Here is a 12,810-nt window from a genome sequence, read left to right on the forward strand (position 1 = left end):
CACCAGGGTTTACATGGCAGCATTCTCAGTTGTTGTAATGACCAAGGCTTGCCAAGGGTGAACACGCCCTTAGTTTTGCACTGGAACGATGAGGCTAATGTAGCTAAGATGTAATGGAAGTCACCCAACACCTTTTCAGTAAATATAGACTTCTGTTACATTAGCCTTGTATCTCCAGGGCAACACAAATGAAGAAACTACTTGAGACACCAACCATGTCTGCCTGAAGGACTGTAAGATGGTAGGATAAAAACTGTATACATTTTCGGTGAACTATTCCTTTAATGGCATCTGTCTTTTCTACAGTGTTTCACAATTCAGTGTGTTTCAAAAGTTCACCTTCCACTCAAGATACTTCACATATCCTTCATCCAATCAAGTTATAATTCATCCCTACAGTCCTACCATTAAGAATTAAACTCTTTTAGTTTCTGTTGCTCTCAGTGAAAAACAAGGAAATGAGGAATTCTGGTCAAAACACAACTCTTCTGTGAATGCACCGCCTGTATTTCTCCATATCAATCCAGTGATTTTATTAAACAATGGTGATTACGCTTGTTCGGATCAAAGGAAAACAACTTTTATTTGTTTCAAGCTTTGTTTATTTCCGTTTTGTTGTTTTCATTTTGGACAGAAGAGGGTTTTTATAGGATGATTTGAAGTTTTTGTACTAGTCAAATGGGGTAAATTTCCAGTAAAAAGTCCCCTTTAAAATTCAAAAACTGACATATTATCATATTATATTACTCCCAAACTACACACTCCTTCAACTGGATATGATTTCTACAAGGAATTCCCCAGTGTCGTGGCAGTGTAACAAACATGAAAGCAAAACCTGACAGTTAGGTTACTGCTACAGCACTTTGACACATGTGACTCAAATCCAAATTCCCATAATCATAAATAAATAAATAAATAACTTACTGTACCATTGCACCTCTAGCTGTTTACCTAGCTGACATATCAACTACATACCAGCTACACACACACAAAAAAACCCCAAAACAAAAAGAGTGGCACAAACTGTGCTCTTGCCAGACAAGTCAGAGCTTACAGTGTTATCAAAATGAAAACAGAGCATTCGTGTCACAGGCTGCATAACTCCTTAAAGAAATCATGCTTTTATTTTATTAAATATTAAAACATCATATCTGCTGGGACTGAAATTACAGCTACATGTCAGTACAAAAAGAATAAATTTATATGACATGTTATGACCTTCTAGACCTTTTAGGATCCTAAGGCACCCTAGCTTGTCAAAAAAAGCATGTGTATAACTGTCCACACAGTGATTTGTGTCACGCCATTATTGCAAACGTGAATTTTACTTTCCAACTGTAGGTGAAGCCCATGAAAAAAAAACAAAAACACATGAATTCTCACAAAATGTTGTTGAAAAACATATTTATTTTAAATACATCTCTTTAGTAGTAGGCTTTTTTGTTGCAGCATTGTTCACACAACCTTGTGACATTTCAGTGTGACAGTGGTAGCCTAGCAGTTTTGGTAATTTGTGTGTGTGTGTATATATATATATATATTATTTCCAGAACAAACATGTATTGCTGGTGAGTAAAATATACAATGTTACTTTAAAGGCGTAATCGCCGCAAGCAGTTGACCTCATGCACGCTTACCTTTACACCCTGTTTTTTCAACAGCTCGTTTCATTGCAATATGAGACTGACCATTTTTATTCCGCCCGTATTCAGAGATCGTCCGAACTCCTGCACTACGATTGGTTAAGAGTTCATACAAACAAGCAGTCCGCCTATCCACGGAGGCATACTTTTTTAAAACCCACCGGTATTCCGGCAAATCCCGCCTTCCCTATGTTAACATTGGCTAGCGATGCCTCGTCATCTTTGCTACCTTTGATGTAAGTGGTGTATGCGCACAAGCTGTCCGCCGGCACTAGCCAATCCTGGCGCAAGAGGGCGGGGTATCGGAATACGGGTAGGAAAAACACAACTCCAACCCATGAAGGGGAAGAAATACTCGACCTGAACGGATTACAGCTGACAAACTAACCCCTAACGGTTTGAGTTTAGCAAAAGGGGATTCTCAAACTGTTTAACTAGCTACCACTGTCGTAGCTACCGAGAACAACAATATCGGTAAACATAGCTAGGATAGCTAAAGCGGTCCGCAGACTTTCTTTCGTGGAAGTTAGTTAGCTAGCTAGCACTACGAAGAAAAGTGAACGGACGCCTGGAAAATAACTTGTAACGTTAGCTAACGTAGCTAGCTACCGAAAGCAACGGCAGTTTTGACATTTGTCACTATTATCCAGGCAAATGCATGTTTTATAACACAGCTGTCCGTATTGCTTTGAACGAGGAAGATAATGCCACTTTTATCAGCCACAGACTTTTTCAAACGTCTCTAGGTGGCGTCCAGTCCAGACTCGGTTAAGCTGAGACAGCGCTGCTAAGCTAATGTAGGTTTAACCGGCGAATAGAGTAACTAACGTTAGCTGACTAACTTAGTTACGATGAATTTTACGGATAGTGGCAAAGTATATTATTGTGATAAAGTCGAAACAAATTCACTTCTAAATCGTGTTTATTTATTAGACGGGGTTTCTTGCCAACATCACCGACCGGTTAGTCTTGAGTTGACCGACTAGCCGGCTGTTTAAGAGCTAGCGCTAACGTCTGCAATTGGGCGTCCGAGCAGACTTCTCTGTTTCTCAACTTTAATTAGCTAAAAACAACTGGATAAAAGTGAACTGAAGGCCTAACGTCTCGTTGGCTTTGCCTGTGGGACTTTCCTGGACATTTTGCCCTTGCTCCTTGACTGAGGCCGATGTACCGGAGGCGGTTGGAAAGCCGCGGGCTGGCGGCGGGTCTGCTGGGGGATGTCCAGACAGCCATCTTCACCGAGCCGCTGGACAGCCTGTACCACATCACTGGAGAGCTGGGCAGGTTAGTAGCTATAGGTACTCTTGGAGATGGACAGCGAGGCTTTACAAAATTGTCAACCCGAAATGGACACTCATCACTGTTCTTAAACTCTTAAAGTATAGGACACCACCAGCTATTTTAACCTCTCTTTAATAACGTGGGCAAATTCTTCACCGGTTGTCAACTAGCTTTACGCTACTAGCTACAAAAGCTGGAGAGTAAAAGTTTGGAATGATATAATATTGGTATACATCGCCCTTGACGCAGTTTTATTATTCATATCAACATGTGAGTGTTTACACTGCTGTATGTCCTACTTCTGTCTCTCTGGATAAACACAGGAACCAAACCTTAAACTCAAATAAAGGGAACTCGAGTAGCTGTCCTCTGGTTACCGAGACAGGAGATCATCTGTTTCAGAGCTGTAAAGAATTTGAAGGATAATTCAACCAAATGATTTACTGTAATAATTGAATTAATATAACGACTGGAGTTCCCCATTTAAATTAATGTTTTGAATAAAAAGAGCTGATGGTAGGTGCCACACTGAGTAGTTATTACAGTTAGCTACAGGCCTGAGTACAACACACACACAAATGACATGGTTGTGCAAGGTCTAATTACTATGGCTATGTTCACTAGTATATCCGTGTTTCTACTGAGAGTGTAAAATTATTTTTCACCAGCCTGTATTTGAGGGAAAGTTTTATGGGGAATTTACACAGGAATTTATTATACGTGTATCACAATGCAGACTTCAGACTTAAAGCTTCATATCATAAAAAAAAAACATGCCCATGTTTGCATTTCTGCTGTAACCATGTGATACCATTTAGGGTCAATGAGTGACTTTGTACATCTGAATACATCTGAATACATACAGTTGTTTATTAGCTATATTATGTGATTTCATACGTGTTGTACTTGAAATGCATACAGCATACCTAATTTTTGGTAAAAAAAAAAAAAAAAGAAAAAGACCCTTGGCAAGTTGCACCTTGACACTTGTTGGCCATCCACAAGCTTCTGGCAGAATTCTGGCCACTCTTCCTAGCCGTTACATTTAACGGTGTCCTGGTATGAACCCAACTTCTAAGCACAGTTCACATATTTTTTCATAGGGTTGAGATTAGGCCATTCAGAAAGCTTAATGTTAATGCCTGCTTTATCCATTTCACAACCACCTTTAATGTGCAATGAAGTTGTTGCACTGGCAGTAAAACAACCACAGAGCTTAACAATTGGTACAATGGTCTTGGTGTTGAATGCCTCACCATTTACTCCTCCAAACATACCTCTGGTCAATCTGATTTAGCTGTAAAATTAAGTTTAGTTTGAAGATTTTTTTTGGAGTAGTTGCTTCTTTCTTGGCTGTATACCATGACACACCTTGTTCGAGCAGGTTCCAGTTCATAGCAGGTCTAAGCACTTGGTGATTCTTTGGTTGTTCCTGAACATCCGGACTAATTTAACCTTTAGCTGAACTTGACAATGAGTCTTCTACCAGACCTTGACAAAGTGACTATACCAATAATTTATTTTTATCTATAATTGCTAAAACTGATGTTCCATCGTCGAATCTACAGTTGTCTCCAAGAGACATTCCTGACTTAAAAAGTAAATCTATGGCCGTCCTTCGCAGATCTGCAAATAGTTTATTGAAGTTTCATGTTGTACTGTGTGTTGGTCATAATCATGTGTGTTGGTGACAATCATGATCAGTAATTCACAATAGAATTCCCCTTCATACAATTGGGGGGGGGGGGGGGGGGGGGGAATCACAATTAAGGTGTAGATATTGGTAAACAGCCCATTTATCACCAAAAGCCTCGGTTTTCTCACGTCAGGCGCTGTTTAATTCAGAGCTGATTTGTTACACTGGTTGAAAAACACTGTCCTCCTTAAGCATTCAGGATTGGCACAGAGCATGACGAATGTGTGTGTATGTGATTGTGCCATGGTTGTAAAGAGGAAGGAAACCAAAGTGGGAAGTAGACTCTGCAGTACTGTGAGAATGCTGAGAAAGGAGAACCAACATCAGGTCCTTCCTCTCTCTCTCTCTCTCTCTCTCTCTCTCTCTCTCTCATACAGAGTTTCTCTCAGCTGGTATGTGTGTTTGTATGGCGGAAGTCACAGTTCTGTTGTAAACATGTCTTATAAAAGGGCCTTGCATGCACACACTTGCCTATATACGAGAGGGAAATTAAGATTGGCTAAAATGCGGTGGTTTATTAAGGATGTTTTTGCATTTGAAAGACAAGAAAAGTAAACTAGTCTGGTTTGGGAGCCCTGCATGTCAGGACCAGTAACTGTATGTTTGGGATGTTTAGTTACTGCTGTTGACCCGTCCTTTTAGTGCTAGCAGCGTGATGTGAAGAACCCATGGTAGCATAGTGGAAGGTCCCCCAGTCACCCTGCCTTTCATTTAAGTTGTTTCTACTCAGCAAATGGGGAAGTATTACTAAGTGTTGCAAAACCAATATTTATCTGTACTAGAGTATTCAGTTCTAAATAACAAAAACAACCTGAGCTCTTTAATAATACATAATGTCTAAGACCTAGCTGCAAGGAGAACTGATTTGTTTTTAATCAGTGATTATATGTGACAAACATAGCTTTGAAACATTTTTCTTTAGAGAACATTGAAAACTAGGATTGGCTATAGGGATCATGCAGGTCTGTAGTAACAGCCTCAATAATAAAACTACAGCAGGGTGAGCGAGTTTCTCAAAATGAGTGAGAATTACCCAAGTTGACAAAAGTGGATGACGAGATTAGTTGGTGATGTCATTGTGCATGTTTCTCGGGCAAACTAGGAATGGTTCTGGATGTACGTGGGCCGTGGATTAAAAGTCAAAGTTTAGCCATCACAGTGTGGAATACAGTTTTACTGCTGCAGCTACTTCTTACAGTAATAATTCCTTCAATCTGGATGCAAAGCTACAGTCAAACCATACAGACTGAGCAGGGATTATGATTGAGAGGAGAACGGTCACTGGTTGATCTATAAATGGGAATGAATTTTCAACATTGCATCTTTTTATGGATAAAGTCCCAACCTTCAACAAAAAAGAGCTAGTCAGCTTGCTGGTTACAAGTAGAAAAGGGTTGACGATATTGTGCCTCCGACCAGACTGTGTCAAAATAAGTCACTAAAACAAGAAGTAGTAACGCACAATAAACAGTTGTTTAAATTGTTCATTTTTCTCTCTGTCTCAGGGGTAAGTTTGCAGTGGTGAAGAAATGTGTGGAGAAGGGTACAGGCAAAGTGTTTGCTGCAAAGTTTGTGAGGAAGCGAAGGAGGGGTCGTGACTGCAGAGCTGAGGTGATCCATGAGATGGCGGTACTGGAGGCAGCCAAAACTAACCCCCGTGTAGTCAACCTGCACGCAGCCTATGAGACTGAGCATGACATTGTACTGCTGCTGGAATAGTGAGTGTGTGGTGGGATTTTTAAAGTTGTCTAATGCTTGTTGTTCAGTAGTCTAATTTTTTTTTTATTCTTGTAAACAGTTGTACTAGTGGTTTTGCAAAGTGGTTTGATGTAAGTGTGTGTGTGTGTGTGTGTGTGTGTAGTGCTGCAGGTGGGGAGATATTTGACCACTGTGTGTCTGATGAGCTGCTGTCTGAGGGCCACATAATTCGTCTAGTCCGACAGACCCTTGAAGGCATCCACCAACTGCACCAGAGTAATGTTGTCCACCTTGATCTTAAGGTCAGATGAAAGGATTTGTTAGTAGGATCTGTAGAAAACATGAGATTTTATATATATATATATATATATATATATATATAATATTATGGATTATATTTTCTGTTTCAGCCTCAGAACATCTTGCTGACCAGTTTAAATCCTTTGGGAGACATTAAGTTAGTGGACTTTGGACTGGCTCGCAGACTGGGGTCAGCTGGAGAGCTGCGAGAGATCTTGGGAACACCTGAGTATGTTGGTACGTTTTACCCTGCACATACGCTACACCTACCTATCACCAAATAACATTGGTCACTTTTATCAAAATGACTTGCCATGTTACTGATTAACAGTTGTTACTATCCATATCTCCATGCTATAAAACATTCCATTAGCAAGTGAATCTGCTAATAATAGTCAGTAGCAAGATTTTTGCAGAGTATTAGGATATTCTTCCATTCCACTGTCCATAGTTTAGCACATGCCACTTGCTGGTGACTGACTGGTATCATTTGGCGGTGTAAACTTCAACAGCAGAATCCGCTACAAGGCAGTAAGGGCAAGTTGCTGGTAGTATGCTATTTTCTTCTGTGTCAGTGGCGAAAGAAACATAATGTCATTCATTCTGGGAAGTGATGACACATGGTGAACTTTGCAATAGGTATCATGTATGCACCCCCCCCCCCCCCAAACAGTCTTGCAGTGCTGGTGCACCATTACAACAGCTCAACACAGTATTTTTTATATAATTATCAGTAAGTAACCTGGTTGTGGTGTCACCATACTTTCATCATATGTGTCATAATTATCATTTCAATTCCAGCTCCTGAGATTCTGAACTATGAGCCCATCACCACAGCGTCAGATCTCTGGTAAGTCTGTAAGCCGTTTATTTAAAAAGTCTTATGACATGGATGGCATGAAAATATCCTATTTTCCTTTTACATGTTTGATTGTGGGTGGATGCTTATATGTCTGTTACATAGTAAAGAATGTGACTTCTTTTTTTAATAGAACAGTACATTTGTTAGAATGTGTGATAGGATTTGTCAGGGCATATGGCTTGGTCTAAATAATAATGCTATATTGAAAAAGACAGATGTTGAGTTGAACACTTTGTTTGTTTGCCTTGAACATCAGGAGTGTTGGTGTAATTACCTACATGCTCATAACTGGAGAGTCTCCCTTCGCTGGCGAGGACAAGCAGCAGACCTTCCTTAATGTCTCTCAGGTGAACGTGGACTACAGCAAAGAAGCTTTCTCCAGAGTGTCTGAGCTGGCTGTCCATTTCATCAGAAAACTACTGGTCAAGGCACCAGAGTAAGTTTCTTCAATCTAGAACAAGGATGGAAGTTAATTCATTTCTTTACCCAAAGTTGCTTAAAGTGACTGTAGAACACAAGGCAACCTGTCCCTTTCTCTTACAGGATATTAATATGTATGACAGCATATTCAGTATTATTAGGTTTACAGGTGTGTTTTGAGAATTTGAAATGCAAGAATACTTGGTGATGCTAGCCAACATGATGTTAGCTGATATAACTAAATAGGACAATTAGCATTCACGTGTCCAGATGCAGCTTGAAAAGAAGCTGTTAGGTAGCTTAATGTGATCAGAAAGTAAGAGTGTAACAGAGTGTACCTCACTAGTGGGGTGGAAAGTGGCAGTGACTACATTTTGGAGACATTCATCGGATACAACAAGGTCTGTTATATGTTTTGTGAGGGTTTATATGTCTTTCAAAATATTTCCATAGCAGTAAGTTAAATATTCACTTCCCTTTTGTACGCCCTCTGGGATTTTCTGCTTTTGTCTTGCTAAATACAACAATTTCTTTTGGTTTTGCCTATGTGGATGTTCTGACTGATGTAATCTGTGTGAAAATACTGAACTACATTTGTCCCACAACGTCATTACTTCTTTATCAAGTCTGTCCATCAAAACATGCAAAAATAGATCAGAATGAAAAAGATACTCAACTAAGAAAACCTTTTCACAGTTTAAAATAGTAAGCTATTGGTGGAATGCTGTTAAGTGAGGTTAACACATCATATAATCACTGGACAAACGCATGTAATGAGCACATTGTCACATCAAGTCCAGGAAAAGTGACCAAGCAATGGATCTGAGAAAAATCTAATGTACACTATTTCCCCCTGAAGCTTCATTCTTTAGTTTTTTGCACTGGGCTAATGTACCTAATTGCTAGAGAAAGCAATATATAGCCAGATATAGTGTGGTTTCTAATACTGTATCATACAGTGCATTTCTCTTTAGCTATATTGTGTTAATTTTATTGTTAGCAATTTTACAACGTTCCTTTGCAGAACTAGGATTTTAAAATTTTCTGTGGTTTAATTCTTACTATGTGTTTACTTGGAATAAGTAGACTAGTGTAAAGTTATTTGCATTGAAAGTATATAGGCTTAATAGGCCCCCTTGCAGTTTTGAGTGGGAAAGGCTTCTAGTACAAAGCACAATCAGACTCTCTCTGTGCCTGTTTAAAGGGACCGTCCCAGTGCTGCTGACTGCTTGAGTCACCCCTGGCTGTGGCAGCAGGGTCCAGGCTCCGAACCTGTCCCCCCCAGCCCACGGACCCCTCGGGAGAGGAGCGGCGGCAGCAAGTGGGCTGCTCCGCCCGAAGATGCAGAGGATAAGGAAAACATCTTGGACTCGTCACCGCATGCCAAAAGGTTCCGATTCGAGGAAGATATCCAAGCCACGAGGGAAGGCACCATCTAACCGTTGTCAAATGGAGAGTACAAACATACATACACATTCCTTAACTGCTTTTGGTCTCTCTTTTTTTTTTTTTTTTTTTTTTTTTTTTTTTTTTTAATTGTCCTCCACATGAAATCCGACCAGCTCTCATTTTCTCCTATTACTGTTAAATTAAATCCTCCAACCACACCAAAGACCACCTACTAGTGATGCAGCACAGTTCTTCTGTGGCAATAAGACGTCATAGCTAAAGCACTGTCTGCTCTTCTCAGTATTTGAGCAGCTCTTTTCTGTTATGTGAGATTTTATGTGTTTGTCTTTTAAATACCGTTCTGTGTCTGCATTTTGTGTGGGAAAATATTTATTAGAGGATGAACTCCAATAAGGTGCCTAATTTTAAAGTAATTTAGGAAGGCCAGTATTTAAAAATGATTGGGCCAAGGGTTCATCTAGATCGGCAATGTTTTAGTAGTGCACAAAAAGGGACCAGAAATGTCAGGTTTATTCTAATTTTCCTTTCAGCACTCTGAATCACTGTGTGCTGGACTGGACAATAAAGGAAACTAATATTATGCTATTTCAAATAAACAAGGCATTGTATTAAAATGCTTGAAGAGGGCCTTTTTATACCAGTAACGTCAACGAGTATTCTTGTTCTTGCCAACAAAACTGCCTTCCTGTGGTGAAACCTCAATTTGTGTGTATGTGTGAATTACAGTGTGTATCTCTGCCCTTGGCAACCAAACACCAGCCGGCTTCTTTATGAGGTTGTGACTCAATTCAAGTCATGCCACACCCCAGGTTGTTTAGATACGTTTTCTCATTCATCACTTCCCCTTAGTCACTGGTGTCATAAAGCACTTAATCGCATATAGGGAAGTATGTCAGAAAGAGAATCTACTGTCTATCTGTGCTTGTTTTAAGGGAGTGATTTTTTTGTTGTTGTTTTGCTCTTATACGACCTAACCAACAGCCTTTCAACACTGAACTTGTGTGACCTTTGTGTTCTGTCTGTAACTCTGTAGAGCAGAGTGATTTGGATAGGCAAATACGGAGAGAGTTAATGCTGTAGGACAGAGAGCTAGCCTTGAAGTTCAAGCACCCGGCTGCAGTATATCAGGTTTTTTTTTTTTTGCTCCTAACATGCAAAGAGTTTCTTTTATTTCCTCCTCTCAGGGTTAGCAATAGCTGCACATCTCCCCCCCCCCTTCATCATACTTCTGGTTTTACTCTGATATAGCTTGGTTTGTGCACATCTTTCAGCTTTGATTAAAAAAAAAAAAAAAAAAAAGTCATGTCATGTCCACACACACACGTCAGCACTCATTTTGATCTCTCTCTTTTTTTAATACAACTATCTCTATTTTTTTTAACCACTGTCTTTCATCTCAGCTCCTTTTCTATTATTTAGATCTATTTAAAAAGGCAGAGGTGAAATTAGAGACTCTACTGTGCTGATTTGTTTTGATTAATGTTATCATTAACGTTTGTAAGTTTGTGTTGGTCGAGGTTAGGTGGGGTACCGAAAGAGATTTGCGCTGATGTTATGAAGGTGAAGGGAAGTTTAGTTGACAGTTTAAAGTCATTAAAAGGAAAATTAAAATGTTAATGAGAAGTTCTTGAAATGGGACCGTGAACACCACAAGAGGTTTATGAAAGTCTGGGTTGACCTATAGCAGAGCGATAATTTTCGTGCAATAACACACTAGTCAAAGCAGGGGTAAAATCAGGTGTATTTGAGTAGAAAATAAACGAAATTCTGCTAAACTAAGGCCCATTACACCCTTGACTTACACTTTTAAAATATAAGATTCTTAAGAAACCTTAAGGGGTTTCTACACAGTTTCAAACTGAAGAACCTCCAGAAGTTCTTCAAGGAACTAATCTTATTAATAACAGTGAAAAGCACATCCTGGTGTTCTTATCGGCCAAAACTTGGTGGATACTGTGAAGTATGAATTTGGTATCGGTGTGACCGATCAGAATGTAGACGAGAAAATGAAAGCGATGTCCTCGTACACAGTTCTAAGAGATGATAAACATCAAGAAAGATCTTGTATCTAGTCTCCTAGCAGTGTGGAACTCCTGAGGTAAACTGGAAATGTTAGTATTGTGGCCTTTGAGGTTGAGCCCTTTTGCCATATTTGCGCTGTTGTAAGGTTTAAGGAATGCATTTGTTTGCTCTATGGTTTCCTCGAGATGTCACCAGGCTGCCCACAGAAAAAGGCTATTGTCTTTCAAGACAGTCGTCTCCTGTCACAGACCTCACAGCATGTTGTCATCTTATAAAGGCCAAACTGGAAAAGCACCTCAGCTTTGTTTGTCGGAACTGGAAGTCTAGCGAAATCAACTAGGCCTGTATGTGTTTTGTTTAGAGACACACCACCATATATTAAAGAGATGTATTTCTATTTTGGAATTTGATAAGTTTTTATATCTGTGTTGGAATTAAATATATTTAATTGGTTTGTAAATTCATTTTTGTATTTAGATTTAATTAAAACATTTTAGATGCAGCTACACACAGAGAAGTCGATGTAACCGACATACGGGTTTTGGATGTTGTTGCAGTTCAGTGCCATGACACAGCAGTATGTACCAAATTCTGTGTTTGACCAATTCTTTACTGGTATTTAAATAAACACGATCAAATCCTTTTACAGTTTGCATGTGTTTGGTTTGCTCCGATCCCAATTCTTTGTTCTAACTGGCTTCCATTGTACAGCTAAGAAGCTTGGAATTTATTTTCAATAATAACTTAATTTTTAAGTTCAGGTTATGGTCCTCCTTAGGTTTCAAATAATCTACAGCATGCAGTGTGTGTGTGTGTGTGTGTGTATATATATATATATATATATATATATACACATCTTTTTTTTTTTTTTTTTTAACCTTATTTATTTGCAGGAAGTTGACATTTCAGGGAAAAAAACACCCAGAGCATCATGACACCTAAGTGTTGATGCCACAAGTCTTTGGAACTGATTTGGAGGGCCTTCTCTTAATTGGTGTTTTGATGATCAATAACATCAAGCTAGAAAAGTAAAGGTGATCAGTCACTTTGTATTTGTATGTAGCTGTCTTTCTGTCCAAGGCCCCATCCACACACATTTAGATATTTTGAAAACCTTTTGGCCTCCCAACTACACAAGGATGTTTTAGTTTTAGGAACTGTTTAGTGTTTTCATGTGGATGGGCATGTTAGCCTTACCAGGGTTATGGCCTAATGACTAAGTTTACTTTTTTGTTACCCTGAGACCTGTGCTCACATTCTGAGAAATCTACAGGAACTGTGGTAAAATAATCTAGAGTAAGAGTATTTTCCCCCAATTTCCCAGTGTTTGTTGCTCGCTTCATTTAGGCCTATTTTAGCTGTTAAAGCTTTCTTAGGACTCACACTTTGAAATAAAGATGCCCCTCCTGAGTTCAGAAACCCTGCTGGGCATGGATTGAAAAAAAAACAACAAAAAAAACAACTTTTCAGAAATAGCT

At 39.3% G+C, this 12,810-nt stretch overlaps 1 protein-coding gene across 1 annotated transcript; it reads left to right on the forward strand.

Moving 5' to 3' along the window:
• The first annotated feature begins 1,991 nt into the window (after positions 1 to 1,991).
• stk17b (serine/threonine kinase 17b (apoptosis-inducing)) lies at positions 1,992 to 11,975 on the forward strand. Its single transcript, XM_072686488.1, has 7 exons — positions 1,992 to 2,927; positions 6,126 to 6,338; positions 6,482 to 6,620; positions 6,729 to 6,855; positions 7,420 to 7,468; positions 7,737 to 7,916; positions 9,105 to 11,975. The coding sequence occupies exons 1-7, from the start codon at positions 2,809 to 2,811 to the stop codon at positions 9,337 to 9,339; spliced, it is 1,062 nt and encodes a 353-aa protein (XP_072542589.1). The 5' UTR covers positions 1,992 to 2,808; the 3' UTR covers positions 9,340 to 11,975.
• Positions 11,976 to 12,810: the final 835 nt, after the last annotated feature.

Source organism: Salminus brasiliensis, chromosome 8, assembly GCF_030463535.1.
Source record: "Salminus brasiliensis chromosome 8, fSalBra1.hap2, whole genome shotgun sequence".
NCBI lineage: Eukaryota > Metazoa > Chordata > Actinopteri > Characiformes > Bryconidae > Salminus > Salminus brasiliensis.

What these genes read in the sequence shown, in the direction of transcription:
- stk17b (XM_072686488.1), top strand. Translation starts at nt 2,809, where the DNA reads ATGTACCGGAGGCGGTTGGAAAGCCGCGGGCTGGCGGCGGGTCTGCTG. An exon ending in ATTGTACTGCTGCTGGAATA is followed by an intron (nt 6,339 to 6,481) that starts GTGAGTGTGTGG and finishes GTGTGTGTGTAG; the next exon opens with TGCTGCAGGTGGGGAGATAT. An exon ending in ACCACAGCGTCAGATCTCTG is followed by an intron (nt 7,469 to 7,736) that starts GTAAGTCTGTAA and finishes CTTGAACATCAG; the next exon opens with GAGTGTTGGTGTAATTACCT.